This window comes from Trachemys scripta, chromosome 1 (genome assembly GCF_013100865.1).
Source record: "Trachemys scripta elegans isolate TJP31775 chromosome 1, CAS_Tse_1.0, whole genome shotgun sequence".
NCBI classification, from domain to species: Eukaryota; Metazoa; Chordata; order Testudines; family Emydidae; genus Trachemys; species Trachemys scripta.
The window spans coordinates 306,968,637-306,995,595 of NC_048298.1; the positions used below are offsets into that span (position 1 = coordinate 306,968,637).

At 43.5% G+C, this 26,959-nt stretch overlaps 2 protein-coding genes across 3 annotated transcripts in view; both read left to right on the forward strand.

Moving 5' to 3' along the window:
• The window catches only part of CRYL1 (crystallin lambda 1), a 66,546-nt gene extending 57,027 nt beyond the window's left edge, over positions 1-9,519 (forward strand). Inside the window, exons 7-8 of the mRNA XM_034758780.1 lie at positions 4,909-5,015; positions 7,603-9,519. Of these exons, the coding sequence (XP_034614671.1) occupies positions 4,909-5,015; positions 7,603-7,716 (221 nt within the window). The 3' untranslated portion in view covers positions 7,717-9,519. The remainder of the gene's footprint in view (positions 1-4,908; positions 5,016-7,602) is intronic.
• A 1,181-nt stretch (positions 9,520-10,700) lies between these two features.
• The window catches only part of LOC117871126 (gap junction beta-6 protein), an 80,254-nt gene continuing 63,995 nt past the window's right edge, over positions 10,701-26,959 (forward strand). For both annotated transcript variants that reach the window (XM_034758784.1, XM_034758782.1), the window contains exons 1-2: positions 10,701-11,027; positions 11,547-11,668. Coding sequence is in view for 1 of the 2 variants with exons in the window: in XM_034758782.1 (XP_034614673.1) it covers positions 11,664-11,668 (5 nt within the window). In the remaining variant the exon portion in view is untranslated. The remainder of the gene's footprint in view (positions 11,028-11,546; positions 11,669-26,959) is intronic.

The window sequence follows — 26,959 nt, forward strand, 5'->3', positions numbered from 1 at the left end:
GAGCGGTAGTGAAGATACTGCGGTGAGTAGGTCTAAGTACATCGACTTCAGCTACGTTATTCACGTAGCTGAAGTTGCATAACTTAGGTCGATTTCCTCCTCCCCCCCCAATGTAGATCAGGTCTTAGATTGCTTTGTGACTGCTAGTGATATATAGATTGGGTGAGGCAAAGGTTTTGTAACAGAACAGGATGACCCTGCAGACTGGTAGCCCATGTACAAAAGAAGATGCTGCAACAGGTTTGCAGTAGCATTTGGCAAAAACAATATTTTAACATTAATGAACAAGATAAAAGAGAGGGAGTGCATTGTAGGTGGTTAATCTATTGTTTATAATTCTTCCATTAAAAAAAAAATACAATCACATACTCAATACAGCCCTGGACTGGGCCACCAGACAACAGGGCATTTGCCTGGTTGCTCATTGTCTTTCATCATCTGGAATGTCGATCTGCTCCCAGTTCTGCTGATGCAGGCTGGGAGTGCGAAGCAACTGCTTATATAGGATCCAGCTGACACACTCAGGGTAAGTCTATACTTACCCGCTGGTTCGGCAGCCAGCAATCAACCTTCTGGGATCAATTTATCACGTCTTGTCTAGACGCGATAAATCGATCCCGGAGGTGCTTGCCGTCGACGCTGGTAATCCTGCTCTGCGAGAGGAGTAGGCGGAGTCGACGGGAGAGCCTGCCTGCCACGTGTGGACCCGCGGTAAGTACTTTTAAGTTCGAACTAAGATACTTCGACTTCAGCTACGTTATTCACGTAGCTGAAGTTGCGTATCTTAGTTCGAACTGGGGGCTTAGTGCGGACCAGGCCTCAGACTGCCACTGACTGCTCTCATCAGACAGAATTTAACAGCATCGTTGCTGGATGCCATGCCTCATTGCAACCAATGGACATCAGCTGCAATTCTGTGCCAGCTTTCTCCTTGCTCTTCCAACGCTGCTTTAGATAGCGTGAGAACTAGCAGTGTTAGGTCCCTCTTCCTTCCGCAGGATAGCTCTTCTGGACCTACAGCACTGGCTTCTCCTTCCAATTTGCAACAAATGGGGAGAGGGTGAGGTGTAGGTGAAGTCTCCCTTCCTCTTTCCAGTCTGCTTAGCCCAGCAGATCCTACCAACCCAACAACAGCTACCTGGAGCCAGCCAGCATCTCTCTTTAGCCAGAAATCCACCCTAGCAGCTCCTCTAACACCTAGCCATGCTTCAGGTCAGTAAGCAAAGAGGGAGTCAACATAGGATTTGGGAGGTGAGAAGCTGAGGTGAGATACAGGAGGAATTAGTGGGGATAAAAATGGAATTACTTGGGCGGGGGGTGAAGGATGAAATTTTGGGTGTGGGTAGAGATGGGTTTATTTTGGAAGTGGAGGGAGTGATATTCTTCTCATTTGGGAGAGGAGAACTTGACTCATAAGGATACTCCTGGAGGACAGTGTTGGTTTCTTTTGGTTGTTTGGTTTTGGAAAGGATACCCCAAGATCTTCCTATAAACCACCCACCTGCAAATGCCCCAACCTCCCTTACTCTGCCTCTTATTTTCTTTTCCTCCATTTTTTCAAATTGACTGACCAAAGGGTATTGCTTAGGTTACTTTGCCCAATTATTTAAGCAAGAGATTTGAACATACGGTACTGTGCCAATAGTCATGAATACAGAACAAAATGCCAATTTCAAGTCACTAACGGCATTGAGACAGAAACTTGAGAACTGAATGGAAACAGACAGAAAGGAAGCCCATAAAAACAAGGGAAGTACTATAAAGACATCCAACTTAACGTGATGATGGTGAATGTTGATTTCAGATCCAATAAGTTCCTTACCACTGACTTGGTTATTTTAAGATTTGGCATGGTACCACCACACAGAAATGCCATCAGCCCTTTACCTGGCAGTAAACATCAATATAGTACTTTAGAGTCTTTTCTCATTTATCTATCACAGTATTATTTTTAATACACACAGTACCTCCTTGTATGTGTAATGAACTATCTGTTAATCTGTTGAAGTTTGTCCAGACTCTGTAAGATTATATGTTTGTTTTTAAGCTTTCAGAGTTACTTCAGTCTCTGTGAAAAATAAGCTGTCAAACGAGAATAAGCGATCATAAATATAATTTTTTAAATGCTTAAATCTGTAAAAGGGGTTTGAGGGGATATGGGCTCTTTTGATCTCAGTTGCTTCAGTGTAGTTACTCCAAATTTATACTAGTGAAATGTGAAACCAAAATCAGAATCTGGCCCTAAAACTGCTAACTCTCGCACAGTGGTTTCCAAACTTTTTATGAAGGTGACACACCAACTGCATTTTCTCTCTTTTTGAGGGATCAGCCACTCCCTATCTTCCTCTAGCTGCTGCCTGGATCCTGCTCCCCACACTGCTGCCTGCTGCATGAGAGCATGTGGGAGTTCTTCTGGGGCGAGAACAGGCTGGTGACAAATCTGCTTGCTGGCCCAGCTGCTTCCCCCCACGCTGCTGCTACCCTTGCCTGGCTCCAATTCTCTGCACTGCTGCCCATTGCCCAGGGAAAGTCAGAGCAGGATCCAGGCAGCAGCGAGCAGACAGTCAGCATTCTCTCCCGGTCCCACCTATGTCCCAAAGGCGCTTCCTCCATGTTGCTGGTGCTGCCACCCAGATCCTGCTCCCCATAGTGCTATCTGCTGCCCAGGGGATGTAAGAGTAGTGGGAAAGGGGGCTGTAGAGAGCAGTTCCAGGGCATGTGTGACCCACCTAGACCCTTCCCGCAACCTACTGGTGGGTCGGGACCTATAATTTGGGAAGCAGTGCTCTAGCACATGTGCTGGATATTGAGACTACGAGGGACTTCTAAATACACCTCTAGCCCGATATAACGCTGTCCTAGGGAGCCAAAAAATCTTACTGTGTTATAGGTGAAACCACATTATATCAAACTTGCTTTGATCTGCCGGAGCGCACAGCCCCGCCCCCCCACCCCCGGAGCGCTGCTTTACTGCGTTATATCCAAATTCATGTTATGTCGGGTCACATTATATCGGGGTAGAGGTGTAGTGTGAGAGTAAAAATAATAATATGCAGTTTTAGGGTTACGTGCTGTCCACCATCCACTGTGGGGATTTCCACTGGTATCAGCAGGAGTTGGATGGAGATTAAGAGCAGCACATGGCCCTCAATTGATGATTTTTTCTACCACTAGTGGGCATTCTTGCTCATTTTAGAAATCTCTCCAAGATGGGCAGGGTTGTGGTGAACAGGGTGTGAAATGTAAAAAGCACTAAATATCAAAATAAAAAAGAAACATCAACCACAAACAATGATTCAGAGTCACTTTCTTTGCTGGGCTTCATAAAATATAGCTGGGTGTGGCTTTTATATACTCAACAAGCATACGTTTCAACTATAGTTATTAATACATTTCACTCAAGAGTGTAGATGATTTGTATTGTCATGCCCACTGGTTCAATGGTGAAGTGTTTTGTGCTACCATGTAGGGAACTAGTTTTCATCAAGATCTAGACGTTTGCTCCATAGGCAAGCAAGCAAAAGGTGAGAGCTTCCCAAACTTAATATGGTCTACTCTAGGGTGAGGAAGAACTTTGTGCCTCTATTATGGCAGTACCTAATGAATGATTTGAGTACTAATGTTATCTGATCCTGCCATGAAATATCCTCTCGTCGGCCAGTCATTTATTTCTCACTTTAGTAGGATCAGTAAAGCTGAAAAATTCTGTTTAGGCTCTCCTGAAATGGAATTTTTCTTAAAATCCCTTTCTGCAAAAATTTTCATGTTTTTAATGTTTCTTCTCTTTTGGGGATTTAACCTTTTCTTAAAAAAAATGAAAAGTGTTGTGGAAAGGTGTTCCTCCTTTTCGGCCAGCTCTGTGTGTGACCCTTACTCCTGGTGCTGTGTTGATTGTAGATTCCGTGCTTCTTGGGGCAGGAACCAGGTTTATACATACTTTTGTGAAACATCTCACTTTGGGGTGACTGAAGAAAAAAGTACAAGTCCTTTTAATTGTTTTAAAGATCTGTGTCAGACATTCCTTTCCCAGACACCCCTGCCTTAATCCTGCATCAATTCCACCTTCACCATAGATATCCAGGTTTACACCACACAGCTCCCTGGGTTTTCATAAACAGAGTACAGGAGGACACATGAATCTCTCCACTGTGAGTCAAACACTCGCCTGCTTGTGTCTAGGAAAAGGGAGCAAACTGATCTGCCAGTAGTCGACACCCTTTGGTAAAGTGCCTTCATGAGGCAGGCAGTATAGGGTTGACCTTAACTAACTACCTCGAGGTAGAAATTACAGTGTCTTAGCTCTCTCGATGTGCAGTCCTAGTGGAGACATCTCAAGTTAGCTACCTCAGTATAAAAATAGTCCTTTTTTTGCAGTGAAAACTGAAAACATAGCCTAAGTGACTTGCCCAGCATTATATAGGAATTTAGTGAGAGGGGCTGGGATAGAATCCAGTTCTCCTGGGTGGCTTTCAAAAGACCGTCCTTTCCGTCTTTGTCCAGTGTCACTGTTTCCCAACCCCTCTCCCCAGTGGCAGTGTCTCTCTGTCTCATGGCTCCTTGCCATGCGTTGCCCCAATCTGCCGAACCTCCCCCCACCAACTTACTCCTGAAACTCCAGCTTTGCAAATCACATTGTAGAAATCCACAAGCTACTGGGAACCAATTCAACTGCAACAGCAAAGACTGTACAGCAGTTCTCTCCTGTTTCCTTCACTACATACGTACCTGTCAATTTATGTAGCAAATGACACCGGGGTCCTACAGGCAATAGCCTCATAAACTACTAGTGCTGAAAGTACTTTATATCTATTCAGGACAGCCCTTAAGCACAAGGTTATATTATTGAAATAAACTGTGGGAATTTCTATTTTGGAACAAACCAAATACATTTTTTCACTCCTGTTTTAGGAATGAAAAATTATTGTGAGAGATACCGTGAAGGAATGATACATGTTCTGAAAACCTTTGGGCCAGTACCAGATTTTTCAGGTGAAATTGAGCAGCAAATCAGCCAGGTGAGTGTACAAGACTGGATTGATGTGATTTCATAAGGACCATCAAAATAACAAATGTTGGCTTTAATTTCTTTGCAGTGATCACTTGTTTGAGTGACTCTTGGAAGTACCTCTGATCTGTATTTCTCAGTGAGGGTATGCACTTAGACTGATTGAAAATGCTAAAATAGAATTGACATAACATAAATCCCTTTGTAAAGCACTTTGAGATCTATGGATGAAAAATCATAGAAATTTAGGACTAGAAGGGACCTAGATAGATCATCTGGTCTAGCCCCCTGCACTGAAGTAGGCCTAAGTATTATCTCTGGACCATCCCTCACAGGAGTTTGTCTAATATGTTCTTAAAAACCTCCAATAATGGAGATTCCACAACCTCTCTAGGTAATTTGTTCCAGTGCCTAACTACCCTGACATGCTTACCCTTAAATGCTATCTAAGAGCGATGAAGCATTATTATAAGCTTTTCACTATGCCTTGGTAGAACTCTGAGAGCTAGTGTAGATGTATCTCACAGTGTTCATAGACAATTAGTGGTTGTACACAACAGTAAGAGATATGCTTTCGTATGTTTTGTTCCTGTCTGTCTGTTCTGATGAGCTGAACTTGGAGGTCTGGTTGTTGGCATACCTATGTGACAAGTTATGAATAATATTTGATAACAGTTTCTTCTTTTTACTCCTGTATTTATATATTCTACAAACTAAAACTCTAATCTGCAAAGCATTTAGACACATGGCTAACTTGATTACTCACATGCTTAAAGTAAAGCACCTCCTTATGTGCATTGCTGGATTGGGGCCCAGGTTGTTTATCTTGCATCTGAGTTCTCCACCAGTGTGAGTTCAAATATAAAATCACCACATGGGTTTATTGCTGAATCAATATAAATCAGGAAACAACAATAGATAGCAAACTATGCCTTTCCATCTATCATCCTTCTTAATGCCTCTATAAATGGAAGCATAGCAACTGAGTTTTGTGATCTTTTCGGAGTGCGATATTCCCTTTTGGCCTCATGCTGATTCTGTCTCCTTTTTCCTTGGGCTCCATCAGAGACATTGACAAAACTAGACTTACAAGGAACCTTCCCCAAAGGCAAAACTTTAAACACTTTTTATGCTGCTTTCTGCCCCCTGTGTTGCTCTAGAATAACTGCAACTTGTGAATTATTATTATTGGCAACAACAGTGCTGCAAATGACGTGGGCCCAAGTTTTATCCAGCTTTTGTTATATTGCTCATTGTTTATCTTCTAAAGTTCTGAACTATGGGCTGCTCCTTTTGGCAAATATGGCCTTGGGTCTATCTCTGCACTTTGAGAAATACTTCCCTCTCTAAGAGCACATCAGTCAGTAACATGCAACTGGCATGAGCATGTTACCTACTGTTGCTCTTCTTGCAGTGATCCATTTAACATATAGATCTTCAGGTCCTTAATCCTTGCACTCAAACACTAGGGTCCACTTTCCGGCACGTTGTTTTTGGTGTTGTTTTTTGCCTCTAGATGCAGCCTGCCACCTTGTCACGGTTTCTAGCACTGGAAGCCCATTTAATAACTTCAGCCTGCTCCTGACTCCACCTTTGCAAAAAGTGATAGCTTCATTTCTTGGATGTGCCTCACGTTATAATTTTATCTCTCTAAGGCTGCACTCCTAAAAAATGACACCTTCATAAACATGGTTTATGAGGAGTAAAAAAAAAAAAAAAAGCAAGTCTTCAAACTCCTACATGTGTACTTGGATTAGAGCTAAGAGTTAGTATCTAGCTGCCTAAAAGGCCAAGGCTGGGTCTCCTCCTTCATAATTAATAATAAGAGTTTTGTCAGAAGGACTTGACAGCTGCCTCATGGGCAAACCAAGCAGACAGGTTAATGCTGAGTTGCTGCTGATAGACTTACATGGCCCTGTGTGAGAGCTGGTGTATACTAGAACGTTAGGTTGACCTAGCTGTGTTGCTCAGGGGTGTGAGAAGGTCAAATCCCTGAGAGATGGAGTTAAGATAACCTAAGCCCCAGATGTAGACAGCGCTAGGTTACCAGACAAATTCCTCCATCAACCTCGCTGGCGCCTCTCCATGAGATGGATTTACTAGAGTAACGGAAGAACCTCTTCCATCGCCATAAGAAGTGTTCACATTACAGCACTATGGTGGTGCAGCTGCTGTGCCACTCTAGCGTTTCTAGTGTAGACATACCACTACCAATGTTAGGCCAGAATGTTCTCCAAACTACAGTGAAAGGTGAGAGCTCCTACCTCCAAGTACAGATCCTCACTGTCCACCGAAGAGATTAACTAACTTCTAACTAGTGGCTCAGACAGCCTGCAAAAAGAACAAAAGGTATGAATCAATGGTATCCTCCTTTCCATGGAAAAGAAGCATGTTGGCCTTAAACAGGCAAGGGATTTAAACAGGCAACTAGTGGTCCTTGTGACCCTACTGTCTGTTGTCAACAGAATCAGAACCCATATGACAATTACCAGCATGAATGTTAACCAGAAGAGGGGAGAAAACCGTCAAAAACAATCTTTGGTAAGAAATTTCCAACATTCAACATGAGGTTTAATCTTCTATTTTCTTTATTTCAGGCCATGAGTGAAAAAACTCCAGCTGATCCAGAACATCTAAATGCCAGGAGAGCATGGAGAGATGAATGTCTTACGGGTCTTGCCAAGTTGAAAAAACAAATGAAATCCAACTGAGTTGCATCCTCTGTAATACACAAGGGCAAATTATCGGCATATCTCCACAAAAGTGGGTGCTTCCATTTCCACAGGCAAAAATCTGTATTTGCAGAACAGGTGACTCAATATGCAAGCAATGATTTTTGCCCATGTGCGAATGCAGAGGGTGATTCAAAATGTAATTCAATTGTCATTACATTATTAATTAGTGACAGGAACTGCGTAAGAAACTAATGCATGAAAAACTTTTTATATGATTATTCTAAGTGCTTTAATACTAGCTTATGCAGATTTGTTGTAGCCCTGTCAGTCCCAGGATATTAGCGAGACAAGGTGAGTGAGTGATATAATATCTTTTATTGGACCAACTTCTGTTGGTGAGAGAGACCTGAAGAAGAGCTCTGTGTAAGCGCAAAAAACTTCTCTCTCACCAACAGAAGTTAGTCCCAATAAAAGATATTACCTCATATAGCTTGTTTCTTTAATACTAGCTAGCATCAATAGTATTAATACTGTATATAGACAGGCACACAATAGTTTTTAAAATTATACATTTTATAATCTTGCTTGGAGATATGTAGCCTCAGCAGCGCTTGCATTTGCTGGGGTCCAGGAACAGGCAAACATCAGCTATTTGTCATTATGGGACAAATTCTGCTCTCCAGAACCTTCTGTGGGCATGGTGAGCTCTGACTAATTTGACTGCATTGGGGTGAGAGGAGAATTTGTGGAATGCACTCCTCCTAGGGAGACTAGGGGAGGGGTCCACTGGCCATTCTCCCCACAGAGTAGGAGCACAATAGCTTCAGGGTTGCTGCAACCCAGCTCTGTAGCTGTCCCACAATTTTGGTGAGAGAATTACTTTTTCCTTCCCTCCCCCCCACCCTTAGGCACTTAGATACCATGGTGATAGACAAGGCATAAGTATAAGTACCTGAATAGAATAGAGCAGAATCCCTCCTTGCCCCCCAGCCCCTATAGAATTCATCAGAGCCTCACCCAGTTTTTCAGGCTATGCGCTTGACAGCCCATGACTTTGTCCTGACCAAAGTGAGCAGTTTGATGTCACTGGTGGTTTATTGCTACTCAAAATAAGTGTGTCCGATTTAGGCCTTCTCTAAAAGAGCTAAAAAGGTGGTTAGTTATTTTTAAATTGAGTTAGCTAACTTAAGAGGCAGTAGGGTATAGTGGACAGGGCCTTGATCTGAGACCTGGGTTCTCTTCCCAACTGTGCCACTGACATGCTGTGTGACCTTGGGCAAGTCACATCTCCTCTCTGTGCCTCTGTGTCTTCTCTCACCCATTGTCTGTTTAGATGGTTCATTCTTTGGGGCAGGGACTGTCTCTTGTTATGGGTCTATATAGTGCCTGGCATGGTAGGGCCCTGATCTTGATTTGAACCTTTGGGCACCAGTGTAATATAAATAATAGAAAAGAATGATTTGAACTTAATGTAGCCACTGCTTAACATCTTTCAGATTCCAATAGCTGGTCATATTGTAACCTAGGTTACCACATAATGTATAAGGTGTGAAGCAGTGGCTATGCTACGTGGTGCTTCAAATCCTGTTAGCGAATATAATTTTAAAAGCACCTTTCTCTCTATTCTAGACAAGGTCATAGAAGGTTTTAATAATTCTTTTTAAACATAAGATTAGTTCCTTTTTGCTATGTGCATGTCCACAGTAACAGTCTCATTATGACTTAGCTGGTTAGTTGCTCTGCGTTAGCTTGTTTGATATCTTTGAAAATATATCAAAAATATCTGCCTCCATTTCTGTTCTTTGCTCATGAATAAAAGGTTGTAATGAAATATACTGACTTCCACAAAGGTCCTGTGTGATATTTTACTGGTTACACTCAGAGCTGTAACCACGGCAGGGCAAGTGGGGCAGCCACCTAAAGCGCAAAGCCAGGGGGTGACTCGGGCCGTCGATACCAGCCACAACAGGGCTCGGTGGGGCTAGCCCTGCATGGTGAGGCTCGGGGTGGGAATGCCACCTTCACCTCCTGACTCACCTCAACGGGCCACCCATCCTGTCTGGGTTGGGCGGGGGCACAACCAAAAAATCAGTGGGGCACGTGACCCTGCGTGTCCCCTGATGTGTCGCCTAGGGGGTACAAATATGGTTACACTACAAATGTCTAGTTACAGGTTCTTCCCCCCTCCCAGGCTTGCCACGCGAATCAGCTGTTTTGCGGCAAGCCTGGGAGGGAGGGGGGAGAAGCGGAGCGGCGGCGGCGCACTCAGGGGAGCAGGCGGAGCGGAGGGGAGCTGCGGCGGTGGGGGACGCGGGGAGGACCACAGGAAGTAACCCTGGGGGGGGGGCAGAGGAACCGTTCCCCCCCAGCTCACCTCTGCCTCCTCCCCCGAGCTCGCCGCAAAACAGCTTGCCGCAAAACAGCTGATTCATGCAGCAAGCCTGGGAGGAAAGGGGGAGAAGCGGAGTGGAGGCGGCGCGCTCAGGGGAGCAGGCGGAGCGGAGGTGAGCTGCGGCAGTAGGGGGCGGTTCCTCTGCTGCCCCCCCCCCCAGGCTACAAGCCTGGGAGGGAGGGGTTGGAGGGGAAATGCGGCGCGCCCAGGGGAGGAGGCGGGGAAGGGGTTGGAATGGGGCGGGGAAGGGGCGGAGTTGGGCAGGGTGGGGGGGGGCGCAAGAAAATTTTTTTGCTTGGGGCTGCAAAAAACTTGGAGCTGGCCCTGTCCTGGCCCCCTCTGTTCTGGTGCCCCTGGGCATAGCTACACTGACATAACTATGCAGGTATAGTCCCAGGCCTGATCTACGCTTAAAAATTTGAATAACCTAGCCACATCACCCAGGGCTGTTTAAAAAAAAAAAAAAAGTTCACACGCTGTGCAACATAGTTAGGTTGACCTAACCACTGGTGTAGACGTGGCTAGGTCGATGGAAGAACTCCTCCATCGACGTAGCTATTGCCTCTGGGAGAGGTGGATTATCTACATCAATGGAAAAGCCCCTTCTGTCACTGTAGGAAGCATTTACATTACAGTGGCACAGCTGCAGCACTGTAGCTGTGCCTCTCTAGTGGGTGTAGTGTAGACATGGCCTCAGTAGTGGTGACGTACCCTTACACTACCAATCAATGGTCCCAATGCTAGTAAAACTCCTAGGATGGCATTGGGGTGTGGACACAGTTTTATACATTTATGCAAATGCTCAATGCTACAGCCAACCGTTGCTTGACCTCCATTTTGCCTGTCTTTTCTGTTTTCATGTGCAGACAGGATATTTAAGTACACAAGAATCCTCCTTGGAGTGTTTCAGGGAGGATGGAGCTGTGTCCAAGGACATGCCTGCAAAACAAAGCTGGTACATCTCATTTAGGGTCTTTATTTTCTTCCAGCCCCTTATAGAAGCCTGGATTTAATGAAACTCGCCTTAGAGGGGAATGAAATGAATTTTGAGAATTGTTCTATTCCCATTCCTTGGGATTTTCACTCCACTCATAGCAAAGCTTCACCTGATTTAGGCCTGGTTTATATTAGAAAAGTGTCACTGGTTTAACTAAATCAACTGAGATGCATTCCTGTAGATGCACTTACACTATTTTAACCCTTGCTTTTACTAGTTTTACTTAAGTTGGTCAATTATCAATGCAAGACAAACTGATTTTGGGAAAGGATAAACTAGGTTAAGAGCATTTACTGGATAGATTTTGAATTGAGTTAGTTAAACTCTTGCAACTTTTCTCAAAAGGAAAGCCCTTGTAGTAAGTGCCCCTCCACCATGCTGTGGTAATCCCCTGAGGGTGCAACTGGCTGCTAAGTGATAAATGCTGTATTCACATTGGGATTAGCATCTCCCCTTTCTCCTCCCTTCCCCTATCAGCCAGAGCACTGGGAGAAAGTCAGGACGGAGAAGAGATATCGTATTGTCACTACCCCATTGGAAGACGCATCTTTCCAGAGACACCCGAAGACTGCTGTGGAGAAGAGAGGATCTTCTATGAGGTAGGACTTCTCTGCTTCTAGGGAAACTTTGTTTAAAGGTGGGTTTTTGAGTGGAAATAACCAAACTAACTTCCATCGTAGAATAGGGTTACTTTCCTTTCAGAGATTTGTCAGCATGGGGCTATATCACATAAGTGGCTAAAGGTAGGGAACAAATTCTAAAAGTAACATTCAAGCTCCATTTATTTTCTTACCTTGAATCGAATCGCCTGTCACCCCTGCCGATTCCCAGTGTCTGAAGTGGCTTTTCAGGGCTCAAGCTGATGAGCTCCTTCCTCTGCCAGGAAACAGTCTCTTCTGATTTTTCTCTTGACCCTGTTTTCTTTTCCTTTTTCCCATTCCTTTCCCTCTTTCCCGTTCTCGCCCCCACCAAGTGCTTCCAAAACTAAATGTTGATAGAACTGCTAGTATCTAATATTAATAGTACTAGCAATTCCCTGCTAGGACAGCACACCAGGGTGCCCCAGTTGGAGGAAAAGCAAGTGGTGAGGCCTGGATTGTGTGTCTGGGGTAAAAACAACAAGGAGTCTACCCCCTGATGTCTGGGGTAAGAATCCTGGTTCTGAAATTAACTCTGGTGGAGGGAATCAATTTCATTAAAATCATTCTAATCTAATTACTGCCCTTCCTTTCATCCCATCAGGGAGTTTTCTTAAGGTAATATACAAATGTGTTTATAAATTGTACCTGATCTGTGTATTGAGTGTAATCCATATGCCTACATAACAATTCATGTTTAACAAACCTAATATGGCTGTGTAATATTAGTGGGTATTATGTAAATAGATAACAATTGTCTCAATCACTTACAATCTACTACCACTAAAACAAAATGATACTCCCAGTTTTTTTTTCTGAACAATCACAACAAATAAACAGACACACCCCCCCCAACTATTATAAATGTCCCAATTGCCACCATACATCTTTTTTTTGTAAATGCAAGACACTAAGTGAGTGAGTCTTATCCATCTTGGGGTAGTATTATTTAAAAAAACAAGCACACAAATGTAAATTTGTGTAATTAGTGTTGCATCATAGTTGTAATTTGACAGTTATGTTATGAGCACATGGCGATGGTGATGAATTTGGCTGTCCTAATGTTAATAAATTAATGGAGATATCCTATCTCCTCGAACTGGAAGGGACCTCGAAAGGTCATTGAGTCCAGCCCCCTGCCTTCACTAGCAGCACCTAGTACTGATTTTGCCCCAGCTCCCAAAGTTGCCCCCCTCAAGGATTGAACTCACAACCCTGGGTTCAGCAGGCCAATGCTCAAACCACTGAGCTATCCCTCCCCCCGAGCACTTGATGTGTTACCTCATGTTCCTCTTCTTGTAGGCCAGGGGATGGTGTACCTGATGTCCTGTATACATTAGAAACCAGAACAATAGTTATGGTTTATAAAACTTTTAAAAAATAATTTGAGTCAAAACAAGGTAAGCTTAAGGTTCAGATTTTCAGTGGGTAGAAGCCCTGGTCAACCCCAGTTGTGTGTGCAAGGACATGTCATGCTTACATTTCATGGTGGCATGTAATCATGTAACTTTCCCTAGTGCATGTAATTGCAGTAACCTAACATAAATGGAGATACACCTCTACCCCGATATAACGTGACCCGATATAACACAAATTCGGATATAATGCGGTAAAGCAGTGCTCCGGGGGTGGCAGGGTTGCGCACGCCGGCGGATCAAAGCAAGTTCGATATAACTCAGTTTCACCTATAACGCGGTAAGCTTTTTTGGCTCCGGAGGACAGCATTATATCGGGGTAGAGGTGTATAATGTTGTATGCACTAGTTTCCATAGGGACAAAGATCTGGAAATTTAAGCATGAATAATTTGTCTTTGCTAATGTCATGTAAGCTTTATGATATGTTGTTATGAACCAGTGCCAGGACTACAGAGCCCTTACAGAAGTCCCATTAACTAAACTAAATAAATATGCAGTGGAATTTGGTTTGACTGCCTACCACTTGAAGTGATCATTTGGCTGTGTGGGTTAACTCTTGCTTTACAAGATCCAGTTCACATTTGGTGCTAACATATTTGCCCCTCACTTATACAGCTCAGTGGGTTTTTCCATTGTAGAGATGTGGGTCCTAATCCAAAGTCCATTGAAGACCATGGAAAGACATACACTGGAATCAATGGGAAGGCTTCCATTGACTTCAGTGAGTTTTGGATCAAGTAATTTGATTTGGATTTCTTTCAGGTTTCTTCAGTAATTTCAAAGGTAGGAAAAAAATCCTCCCAGCTTTGAGTGGCCATTAATAAGACTTAGACGATGGTACAGCTTGATAGGCTACCAATTAAAGCTAGTTTTAGCTTGATCAGTGTTTCTTTTTTCCTGAAAATTATTGATACAATTTTGCTCCACCCTTCCAAGAGGGAGGTTTTCGTTTGTCTCTCTGATTTGGAAAACTGACACTTTAGTAAGTCTCACAGACAGCTCATTTTAGATGTGAGGATCAAATGGGAAGATGCACCTTATAATTGATTGTCTATGTATAGGAGAGAGAGGAATAATCTGAACTCAAGTATGTGCACTTAAACGTAGATAACCCACCTGCACAAGAGCAAAACTCCAGAGACAAGACTTAGCTGGATATCCTGATATTAGTAAGGAATGAAATGTTACCTACAGAATTCCACTGGGGAAGGTGTTACGAAGGCCTGAGTCTCCACTGCCTTGTCCTTTGTATTGTACAATGCTATCAAAGCCGAAAAGTAGATACACACACTTTCCACGGGTGCATATAGTGAAGAGTAGGTACATACACTATGCACAAGGTACAGCACAATGGAGAATGAGATTCCAGATTTCTTGTATAAACTGGAGATCAGAAAATAATCTGCATATTAAGTGTAAAACTGGTAGTTTGACAAAAAATTGGAGAAAAATATGTCAGTGTCCTGCATCAGGGCACATTAGAGGCAAAACAAGATGACCTTGAATGAGCTGAAACCAAGAATTTGTTTTTGCATTCATGATTTACATACTCTGATATGTTATCTTGAGCCACTCTTAAAACAGTTTCTGGCTCTGATCTGATTGTGGGTGACTGGAGGGCAGCTGCAGGTGAAGCCTTGACCAATGCAGGTGGGTTGACAGCCCAGTGTATACAGCACACCAAAAATTGGCTGGTTACACTTTTTATAGTGTGGGAAAGGCATGTCTCATTCTGCCTCTTGTACTGCGGGTAAAGGTGCATCTCTGTATGATTCAATGGGTTGTTCTGCAAATGCATCAAACAGTTTAGTTTTTTGGGGTTTTTGCACATGGGGCTGTTCATCTGTATGAAGCATTTTCTTAATATCCCTTTAAATTCAGAAAATTGCTCTGCAACGTTGCCTCCTTCTCAGTCCTCCTCCTTTCATATTGCTGTGGTATCACAGAAGAGCACATTCTGGTAGTATCGGTCCCAGAAAGCCCTCTCCTCTGCAGTGATGGTGAAAAGACTGTGCTTCAGAAGAGGTGTAATGTTGGGCTTATACAATATAGTTCAAAAGAGCAAGAAAGGTTGTGGTGGTTACGTGCCTCATTGGTAAGACTGCATTGCAAGCCGTGGCAATCACCGAGGCCAGGTGTGCAGTACAAGTTTTGTTGGCATCGCTGTGTCCGTCAGGGGGTGAGAAAAAGCCACACCCCTAGCTGACACAGCTGTGGTAGTAAAACCCCCAGTGTAGACCCAGCTATGCCAGTACAACAGGGCTTCTACCAGCATAGCTTATGTCATTCAGGGAGGAAGTGGCATTACTTTACTGGCAGCGTTCCTTCTCCTGTTGACATGCACTGGGTCTACATTAAAGGGCTCTGCCAGTAGCGCTATACCAATATAGTTGTATCAGCAGAGCCTGTGTAAGCAAGGCCTCAGTATTGCTCCTGCACTCAGTATTGCTCTGGTTAGTGGGGATACCAGGATTCTATTCCCATCTCTTCAACTAGCTTATTGGTGACCGGGGCAAGTGACTGGGGACCAAATTTTCAAAAGTGGCCTCTGATTTTGGACGCCTCGGTTTTTGAGTGGCCATCTGTAGCTACCTAGGTTATGATTTTACAGAGGTCTTGTGTATCCACAGCACCTTCACTTACCGCTGCTCGTTGGGGGTGGTTTAATTATGATGATGGGAGAGCTCTCTCCCGTCAGCTCAGATGGCTACACCAGCGATCTTACAGCAGCGCAGCTGTTGTCAGGGCCGGCTCCAGGGTTTTGGCAGCCCCAAGCAGCCAAACAAAAAACAAAACAAAAAGCCGCGATCATGATCGCGATCTGCGGCAGCAATTCGGCGGGAGGTCCTTCGCTCCAAGCAGGAGTGAGGGACCGTCTGCCGAATTGCCGCCGAACAGCTGGACATGGTGCCCCTCTCCAAAGTGGCCGCCCCAAGCACCTGCTTGGTAAGCTGGTGCCTGGAGCCGGCCCTGACAGTTGTGCTGCTGTAAGCTCTCTAGTGTAGACATAGCTTTAGTAAATCCCCTGGTGATAATCCTATTTTTATCATGGGAGCTGTTAAAACTTTAACATCAGATTTTGTTTGCCTTCTGGCAAAGTTATAACCGTAAATGTTTGCCATGTGAGACCATGCTATCTTGTCTGTCTGGAAAGTACCAGCACATTGTGAGTGCTGCCATAAAGAGTAAATAAAAATAATAGTGTGGGTCACACTTCTCGCAGCCCAACGATATGATGAGTCACGCACTCTGGGACTGACCCACCTCCAAGTGAAAGCTTTGTCATGTGTCCTGCATTACTCATAAGGTTTTGTTTCTTAAGAAATGGGACTGGCCTTTGGTGAGGTGTTCCAGGGAGCTGAGTAAAGATTAAGAGTTATTATAAAGAAGGAACAAATCCATTTTTTCTTTCCCAAGAACTGTTTGTTAATACTTGAATTTGAATTGTTAGCATTAATGAAAATGTGTGTTACAGTTTCCCTGTGCTTCATTCGTGCAGCCCACACAGTGGAAACCTTGGGCATTTTCATATGGGGCGTGTTGGCTTGTGAAAGCACAGGTTGTACATTGCATATGGATACCAAATGGGGAGAAACTGCATAGTAAAGCTACAACTCAACTTTCATTATAACCTCCTCTTGTCACTTTTTCTTAAATGTCTCTTTCTGTACTGAAACTTTATATACCTGGTCCCCACTAAAAAGTTATTTGTGTGGGGGAAGTTGGGTCCAGTCAGCTGTTTTTGAATTAGGCAAGCAGCAGGAACCATACATACTTTCCCCATATTTCACGTATTTTTAAGACTTTTTTTTGCACACACAGATAGCTCAAATGGCGGAGTTTTTAAAACATCACATGTGGATAATCCTCCTTGAGGTATAGGTAGCTGTTGGTTAAGTTGGAAATAAAATATTCTAAAGTGATAATTAAAAAATCTTCATGTGCTGTTAAAAACAAATTCGCTTTCGGCTTCCATTACAGTATAGTCTGAGGTTCTCTGGAGCGGCACAGCTCTGTATCTGCCACGTTATCATATCAGAACTAGGTTTTTCCTATATCTACAGTGCAATGTCATTTGAAACCCACAATACTGTGGAAAAATACACTGCATGGGTTAGTGGGAAGGGTTTGTGTGTAACCCCGAGTTCTGCAGTTAATGGCGTTATGTAAAACAGAATTGCATAATTCTGTAAATCAGAACTATGTCTTCATTTTTTTTCATTAGGAAAAAGGAATTAAAAGCAACAGCTCCACCCCCCAATATGTATCAGTGGTTAAGGATGACTTTTTATATATATATGTATATTAAAACCTAAAACAGACTCAATTACTACTTGCCGGGTGACCCCAGCACACTCCTGGTCCTGAATTTCCCAAAACTGTGTGCTCTTCAGTGTCCAGCCCAGTTCAGAGAAATAATAAGGTTCGTTTGTTCCCCTAAAGCAGTGATACTCAACCTATTTACCATTGTGGGCTGCATATGTGTTATGTGGACTGCATCCACACAATATATATACTACCTGTATGGCCTTGAGAATGTCACATGGGCCGCAGCCATGTGCTGATTGGGCCGCAAGCAACCAGGAGCTGTGGGTTGAGAACCACTGCCCTAAAGACACAAAAACACATCACAGCTTATTAACTTAACTGGGTACATGTAACTTTCCATTTAAACACAGCACTGAGTTGATTTATAGTAAAAATAAAACAAATGTATTTATACAGGACATAGGTTAAGTGATGCCAAGTAAAACGAGTAAAGTTAGAAAGGGTTACAAGCAAATAAAAGTGAAAACATGTATCTGAAAGTATAAAACTTAATCTAGCAAGTTACAGGGTTTGCTCAAGATGTTTTCTCACCTATATTTGGTTTCCAGAGACTTCTGGAAGGACCTATTTTTCTCAGCTTGCAAGAGCTCTGTTCCCTTGTGTCTGTCTATTGATGGATGCCAAAGATGGCTTCTGTCTTTGCTTATATCTTCAAATGTTCAGTGACTTTTGTTTCAAGAGGCAGGATGACTTCATGCTGCTTTTTCCCTTCCTGTGAGCTTCCCATCATGTAAATGGAGCTTCTGTTGTTTTGATTCCATCATGCTTAATTTACGTAGGAGACAGGTAAATAACTGCCTTCTTTCCTGTCTGAGAGGGAACCTGTTTCTCCCTGTGTGGCCACATACTTTAAAGCATGATATCATTAAGTATCCATATTTCCTCATATAGTGTTAGTACATACATTACACAGCGATATTAATCACCAGTGTGGTGTTAGCTTCCAGAAAAGACCTCACTCTCTACACTTTTATGATGCAGTAATATTGTGTACAATCAGCTGATTCAATTGCGTTTCACTTGAGGTTCAGTCCCCCTGTCTTTATAGACCAATACATCTTTGAAATGAATTCTTATGAGGGTTACCCCTTCAAGTAAAGCTTATTCAAACTCTGAGGAAGGCAACATGGAGTTTGGTGGTGAAGAAAGTTCCATGCTCTTTCTTCTCCCACTTGTTTGCTTAATAGCTTTGATAACCTAATATGTAAAAATGGACCTTAATTGTTTTTGCCTGAAGACTGGGCTGGTCAGAGAACCAAGTGCACATTACTTTGTCTAAGACAGACCTGTTTACCAACTCTCCCTGACATACCTCATTTAAACACACTTTAGTCATAATTCCAGCATATGTTCATAATTAATGATCAGTGAATTATTAGTTTTCCAATGATCTGTTACATGACACCTTTTAAACACAGATTATGATCATAGTGAGTTGGGGCACACTGAATTGGTCAGGCCAGCTGGAACTCTCTACCTGATACCAGTGAGCCCCTTCCCTTCTGGAATTGGGATGCTCTTAGGGTAACAGCCCCCTCCCCTCACAAAGGTGCAGGAGGATTACCCCCTGGCTGACCCGGAGGCAGCTGGTCAGAGCCCTCTTTCCTAGACGGCATCTGCCACCGTATTTTCTTTCCCCTTCATATAGAAGAAATCCATTTTGTCACTTTTGTCTGTTTACAGTCTTCAGGACATAATATCAGAGCGTATTCATAATTTCACCTACCTAGTTGTTACAAACATTGCACAGTGACATTAATGACCAATGTGTTATTAGATTTCAAATGATCTATTACATGTCACCATTTAAATAAATGTCATGACACCCGTGCAGGAGGTGTAGTGAGTATGTCAGACCTGACGAGTTGCTGACACAGAATAGTGAGCCACAAGTGGGCCTCTGTATCACACTGTTTTAACAGGAAAAGTGAATAGCATTGTCAATATATGGTAAAATTACGGCATGTATATATGTGGACTTCTGCTTGAGACTGATCAATGTGTGTGTCCATATACAATTGTTATGTTCCTTTTACAGAAATGGTTTATATGGTATATTTTGTCAACGGAAAGGATATGTGTGATGAAACATGCATTTTGTTGTACTTGATAATAGTAGTGTGCATGAATGTTATGTTGGCAATGTAAGATTTATGCTGTCCTTAACCAATCAATTCCTTTCTTTTAAGTTTGTGGGTTGTGTGAATGTTTGTTATCACTTAACAACACTAGCTGGTTTTTGAAACAAACATTTCATAAGAAAGACAGATAAAAGATATCAAAATATTGTTATATTTGATACTCTGTCCAAGGTTGTTGCAATAGCTTGATCCAGATACATTATAAATTACATTTACAGTATTTTCATTTATTTATGTAGTTTAGAAAATTAGAAAAGTTGTATTTACTTAATGTTCCGTGTTTTCTGACTGTGCAATAATCCTTGCTTGATTTTCTTTTCATATCTTACCAAATGTTTGTACAAGCAAAATTGTGATTTCCCGCTCCCCCACTGTGTAGTGTCTTATGAATCACAGTGTGCGTTAGTCGATTCTTGCTAAACAACATTTCACTGCTCTACCTACCCTATAATTCACACACAAAACATGGGATTCTCTCCACTCACATAAGAGTCTTCTACTGTGGTCTCAAAATACCAAGTGCTGCTTCTAGCATTCTATGAAGTAATATCCTAGACAATCAAATGAAACTAAATTTGTCTAAATAAACAAAGTGTATTATGTGATAGACTCATAGTGTTTAAGGACTTTCATGATCATCTAATCTGTGCTCCTGCACACTGCAGGCCACAGAACCTCACCCACCCATTCCTGTAGTCAGGGCTGGCTCCAGCTTTTTTGCCGCCCTAAGCGGCGAAGAAAAAAACATAAAAAGATAAAGCCGCAATCGGCGGCACTTCGGCGGCAGCTCTACCACACGGCTTCATTCTTCGGCAGCAATTTGGCGGCTGGTCCTTCCCTCCGAGAGGGACTGAGGGACCCGCCACCAAAGACCCGGACGTGCCGCCCCTTTCCATTGGCTGCCCCAAGCACCTGCTTCCTGTGCTGGTGCCTGGATCCGGCCCTGCCTGTAGTAGGCCCATAAGCTCTGGCTGAGTTATTGAAGTCCTCAAATCTTAATTTAAAGACTTCAAGTTACAGAGAATCTGCCATTTATTCTGGTTCAAACCAGCAAGTGACCTGTGCCCCATGCTGCAGAAGAAGACGAAAAAAAAAAAAATCCACCAGGGTCTCTTCCAATCTGACCTGGTGGAAAATTATTTCCTGACCCCAAATATGGTTAGACATGATGTGAGCAAAACCTGCCAGCCAGACACCTGGGAAAGAATTCTCTTTAGTAACTCACAGCCCTCCCCCCTAATATTCCATCTCTGGCTGGTAGAGATATTTGCTAATAGCGGTTGCAGATGGGCCATATCCCATTGTAGGCAACCTCATCCTGCCATCCCCGCCATAAACTTATCAAGCTCCATCTTAAAACAAGTCAGGTTTTTTCCCCTCCATTACTCCTCTTGGAAGTTCCAGAACTTCACTCCTCTGATAGTTAAAAAACTTTGTCTAATTTCAAGCCTAAACTTGTTGATGGCCAGTTTATATCCATTTGTTCTTGTCATCACTGGCCCTTAACTTAAATAAACACTAGGGAGAGGAATGAGTTATTCGTCTGATGTATTTATAGAGAGCAATCATATCTCCCCTCAGCCTTGGTCTTGTCAGGCTAAATAAGCCAAGCTCCTTAAGTCTTCTCTTGTTAGAAAGGTTCTTCAGTCTTCTGATCATGTTAGTACTCCTTCTCTGCATCTGTTCCAGATTGAATTCATCTTTCTTAAACATGGGAGACCAGAATTGCACACAGTATTCCAGATGAGGTCTCATCGGTGTCTTTGTATAATGATAACGCTTCCCTATTTCTACTGGAAATACCTCGCCTGATGCATCCTAGGATTGCATTAGCCTTTTTCATGTCCGCATCACATTGGCACCTCATAGTTATCATGTGATTGACCTCTTAACTTTGTGTCGTTCGCAAATTTTATTAGCATGCCTTGTTCATTAATAAAAATGTTAAATAAGATTCGTCCCAAGACCAATCCTTGAGGAACTTCACTAGTAACCTCCTTTCAGCCTGACCCATTGTAGTTTCCCCTTTAACCAGTTCCTTGCCCACCTTTTGATTCTCTCATTAATCCCCATGTTTTTCAATGTAATTAATAATTTCCCATGTGGAACTGTATCAAATGCACTTCTGAAATCCAAGTAGATTAGATCTACAGCATTTCCTTTGTCTAGAAAATCAGGTATCTTCTCAAAAAAAGAGATCAGGTAGGTCTGGCCTGATCTACCTTTTGTAAAACCATGTTGTATCTTATCCCAATTACCATTTACCTCTATATCCTTAACTACTTATTTGTTCCAAGACCTTGCATACAATTGAGGTCCAACAGATAGGTCTGTATTTTCCAAGATTCCTTTTTTCCCCTTTCTTAAATATAGGAACTATATTTGTAATTCTCCAGTCATAGGGTATGATCCCCAAAAGTATGGATTCCTTTAAAATTCCTGCTAGTGGACTTGCAATTTCATTGCCAGTTCCTTTAATATTCTTGGATGGAGATTATTCGGATCCCCTGATTTGGTCCCATTAAGCTGTTTGAGTTTGGCTTCCACCTCGGATGTGGTCATTTCTGCTTCCATGTCCTTGTTCCCATTAGCCACTGCTCCCCAGCTCCTTGGTACCCTTATTAAAAACTGAGGCAAAGTATTCATTTTAATGTTGGGCCATACTTAGGTTATATTTAATCTCCACCCCATCCTCAGAGTTTGGCAGTCCCACTTCTTCTTTCCTTGTTTTCTTTTTATTTATATGGCTAAAGAACCTTTTACTATTGGTTTTAATTTCCTTTGCAAAGTCCAACACTGCTTGGCTTTTGGCAGCTCTCACTCTCCCTGCACTTTCTGACCTCCAAGAGGTAGCTTTCCTTGCTGATCCCTCCCACCTTCCATTCCTTGCAGGTTTTCTGCTTTCTCTGAATCACCTATTTGAGATGCTTGTTCATCCAGCTTGGTCTGCAACCCTTCCCTACAATTTTTCCCCCTTGCTTGGGATGCAGGCTTCAGATCGTTTTTGCAACTTTGACTTAAAATAGTTCCAAGCCTCCTCAGATCCTTGAGTTCTTCAGGCCAGTCCACTTCGCTATCTAATTTCCTTAATTTTTTAAAGTTTGCCTTTTTGAAATCAAGGACCCCACTTTCAGATCTATTTTTTTTATCCTTCCATTTAGTTTAAACTGAATTAGCTCATGATCACTCAAACCAAGGTTGTCCCCAGTTAATCTATGAGTACTTACCAATGCTAAATCTAAAATGGCATCACTTCTTGCTGATTCAGTGACTAGGGAAGAAATTTGTCAGCCATCACATCCATGAATATCTGGGCCCTACCATTATTAGTAGCAGTTGTTCTTCAGTCCATATCTGGGAAATTAGTCTCCCGTAATTACACAATTCATTATAATTACTTTTTTTATTGTGTTACTTCCTTCAGGCCAGATTCAGCTCTCACCAATGTGAGTGTCTTTCCATTGACCTCAATGGGTGTTGGATTAGGCCTTTACTCATCTATTTAAAAGTCCGTGACCTGCAGTGGGTCTTCCAGTCAAAAGTGTGATGCCACTTTATTGTGTCAAAGTTAGAAACCATTTGTGAAAGTTCTTTCCAAGGCACAATTTCCATCTCATGTATGGCAAAGACCTTAATTCATATTAGACTGTAACCAAGCAGTGCCATCCCACTTTGAGGTAGAAGAACACTAGTCTTCATCTAGTTTGTTTCTTACTGATTTTTAGTTAACTTACAAAATTACTCACATTAGGCTCAATCATGTGCCACTGAGCACCTGTGCAGGGGATTAAGGGAACATAAGAAGGCCCTTATTCCCCTGCACAGGCCTTCTGGATTGCCAGACCCTGCACTCGTAGGCACTCTCCTGGCTCTGCCCAGGCCCTACTCCCACTCCACCCCTTCCCCCAATGCCCCACCCCTGCCCTGCTTCCTCCCACCCCCCCTCCTCTTCCCTACCTCTTCCCACCCCCGCCCTGCCTCTTCCTGCCCTGTTCCGCCCCTCCCCTGAGCGCGTGCACCCTCACTCCTCCCCACCCCCAGCACCTCCTGATGCCGTGAAGCAGCTGATCTGCGGCAGTCAGTAAGTGCTTGGAGGGAGCGGGAGGAGCTGATTGGCAGAGCCCAATGGCTAAACCCCCAACATTTTTTTTCCTGTGGGTGCTCCAGTCCCAGAGCACCCACAGAGTCGGCGCCTGTGCCTGCACTAACAAGCTACTGTTTCTAGTCCAGCCATGGGCGGGGCATGAACCGCCAGCTGAGGGAGGCTAGCCCCCAGCTCCCTGTCTCCCCTTGGCCCAGAGCTCCCTCCCCACCAGCACACAGCCCAAGCCGGAGCACTGGGGGGCTGGAGCAGGATTGGACTGGAGCTGCTGCACACAGGGAGCAGGGGGGCGGGGTCACACCTGGCTGGGGAGGCACAGCCTCTCTCAGCTTATGCGACGCGACGCCCATGAGTGCAGCATTTCTCAAATGCGGCCACTGTGGCTGCATGCGGCCACCAGTGACTTTTCTTGTGGCCACTAGGAGCTTTTCTTGCGGCCACAGGTTCGGGGGAAGCAGTGGCCTCTCTCCCAGGACTGCCAGCAGAAGTTGGTCCCTACCCCCTTCTGGAGCCCCAAACACTGTAGCAGCAGGCAACCAGTGTGAGTTCTCCACCTTCCCATGGGCGATGGGGCTCGGGCTTCAGCGCTGGGGTGGTGGGCGGCAGGCTCTAGACGTGCAGCAGTGGGCTCTGGCCCTGACCCTCACCCCCTCCACGTTGCCCTGACTGCACTGCCTTCTCCAGGCCCTAGCTATGCAGCAAGATCCCAGGCTCCAGCCCCCAGGCTCAGCCCCCCCCCTCCATTTCGCTCCTGACCCCACTGCCTCTTCCAGTCCCCAGCTATGCAGCAGGACACCAGGTTCTGGCCCCATGCTCATCCCACCCCCACGCCCATGCCGCCCCTGACCCTACTGCCTCTTCCAGAGTTCCATCCATCCCCCCCATCCTCCCTACCGCCCCCCCCACCTCCCCATCTACCTCCCCATCCGGGGCTTAATTTGTACCCCAGCTTGTCGGGGCTGAGTAAGTCTGCTATTAAAACAACAAGGAGTCTGGTGGCACCTTAAAGACTAACAGATTTATTTGGGCATAAGCTTTTGTGAGTACGAAAGCTTATGCCCAAATAAATCTGTTAGTCTTTAAGGTGCCACCAGACTCCTTGTTGTTTTTGTAGCTACAGACTAACACGGCTACCCCCTGATACTCTGCTATTAAAAGTGATATTAACAAACATACAACCATCAGTTTTCACAGTAGCAGACTTACTAGCTAGCAAGTCTGGGGGAAAAATCAACCAAAAAAGCAAAACATGCAAAGCACCTTATTTGTGTTTCTGTTCTGTTTCAGTTCAGTAAAGAATAGAGACAACTATACATTATTTTTATTATTGAGNTTGCATGTTTTGCTTTTTTGGTTGATTTTTCCCCCAGACTTGCTAGCTAGTAAGTCTGCTACTGTGAAAACTGATGGTTGTATGTTTGTTAATATTACTTTTAATAGCAGAGTATCAGGGGGTAGCCGTGTTAGTCTGTATCTACAAAAACAACAAGGAGTCTGGTGGCACCTTAAAGACTAACAGATTTATTTGGGCATAAGCTTTTGTGAGTACGAAAGCTTATGCCCAAATAAATCTGTTAGTCTTTAAGGTGCCACCAGACTCCTTGTTGTTTTTGTAGATACAGACTAACACGGCTACCCCCTGATACTCTGCTATTAAAAGTAATATTAACAAACATACAACCATCAGTTTTCACAGTAGCAGACTTACTAGCTAGCAAGTCTGGGGGAAAAATCAACCAAAAAAGCAAAACATGCAAAGCACCTTATTTGTGTTTCTGTTCTGTTTCAGTTCAGTAAAGAATAGAGACAACTATACATTATTTTTATTATTGAGTCTGCAAAAAAAAAAAAACTCTACATAAATAAATTACAATGATTTGGACATGTATATGTGCATATTTATTTGTTTTTCTTCATGTTAATAAAGTATTTTAGGAAAAATTCAGATTCGTCACCAGCAAGAGTTGGTGGCTGTGTTGTGAGGACCCCTGTTCTAGTCCCTGTCCAGTGCAGGTGAGCAGGGAGTGAGTGGGCAGGGGTGAGGATGGGTGGAGCCTCGGCTGGCATTCAGAAGGTGCTGGCCAGCATAGCAGGGGAAGCAGGAACCCTCGTTCCTGCCTTGCTCTTGGGGCAGTGCCGCTGCATCAGACTCCGGAAAAGATGTGACCAAATTAGAGAGTCCAGAGGAGAGCAACAAAAATGCTCAAAGGTTTGGAAAACTTTCTTTAAACTCTGGAACAGGCTTCCAAGGGAGGTTTGGAATCCCCAGCCTTGGAGATTTTTAGGAACTGGTTAGACAAACACCTGTCAGCGATGGTCTAGGTTTACTTGGTCCTGTCTTGGCACAGGGGGCTGGACTTAGTGATATCTTTGAGTCCCTTCCAGCCCTACATTGCTATGATTCTATTATTGTGCTAGGCACAAGAGAGAGAGTGTCCCTGCCCTGATGAGCCTAAATGGCACTGAATAAGCAATAGGCTTCACTGCGTAGATTTTGCCGATGTGTTGCAACATTAAGAATGAACGAAGTAGTCTGAAGAGAAATAATCATTAGTTGTATTGCCCCAAGAGCCTAGTTGGGATTGGGTTGTAATTGTCTAAGCACTGTACAAACATGGAGTAGGAGAGTCCCTGCCTCAGAGAGCTTATAGTCTAATAATAATAAGCAGTCTAATCAATAATGGATGGATTTTTTGTGTGAGGATAATTGGCATTAATGCTAGCAGGACAGAGAATGAGGACGGGCATGTGAATGGATTTAAGGAGGAATTAAACCATAAACTTTATTAAATGTATTAATAATACTAAAAATATAAGTATGAATATACCAGTCCATCTGAGGTCCCTCTTCAGGACTCTTACTCCAGGCCCCATAGGTCATCTATTGAATCCCAAGCTCCAGCTGTCTCCTTATAATCCCTTTGTGTGATAGGAATGGGCTCCTCCTATTAAGAGCTGTGTAATCAGGAAGCCATTTGCAGTGCACCACGATAACTTCAGAAATGCCAACCACAAGCATTGAAAAATCATGTGATTGGCTTAGATTAAAAATAAAGACCTGGTCAGGTTCTTTATATTTGCTTTCTGGTTTTGAGTCTTTGTGGTATATTCAGGTCACAGTTTCCAGCTTTTATCTCAGCTGTGAGGGTCATAAATTTACTTTTCTTTTCTTTTCGTTTTTAATTAAAGCTGAGATTCTCACCTACTCACATAACCCCAGAGACTGTGGCTTTAAGAAAATCACCAAGTATGACAAGACTCCTG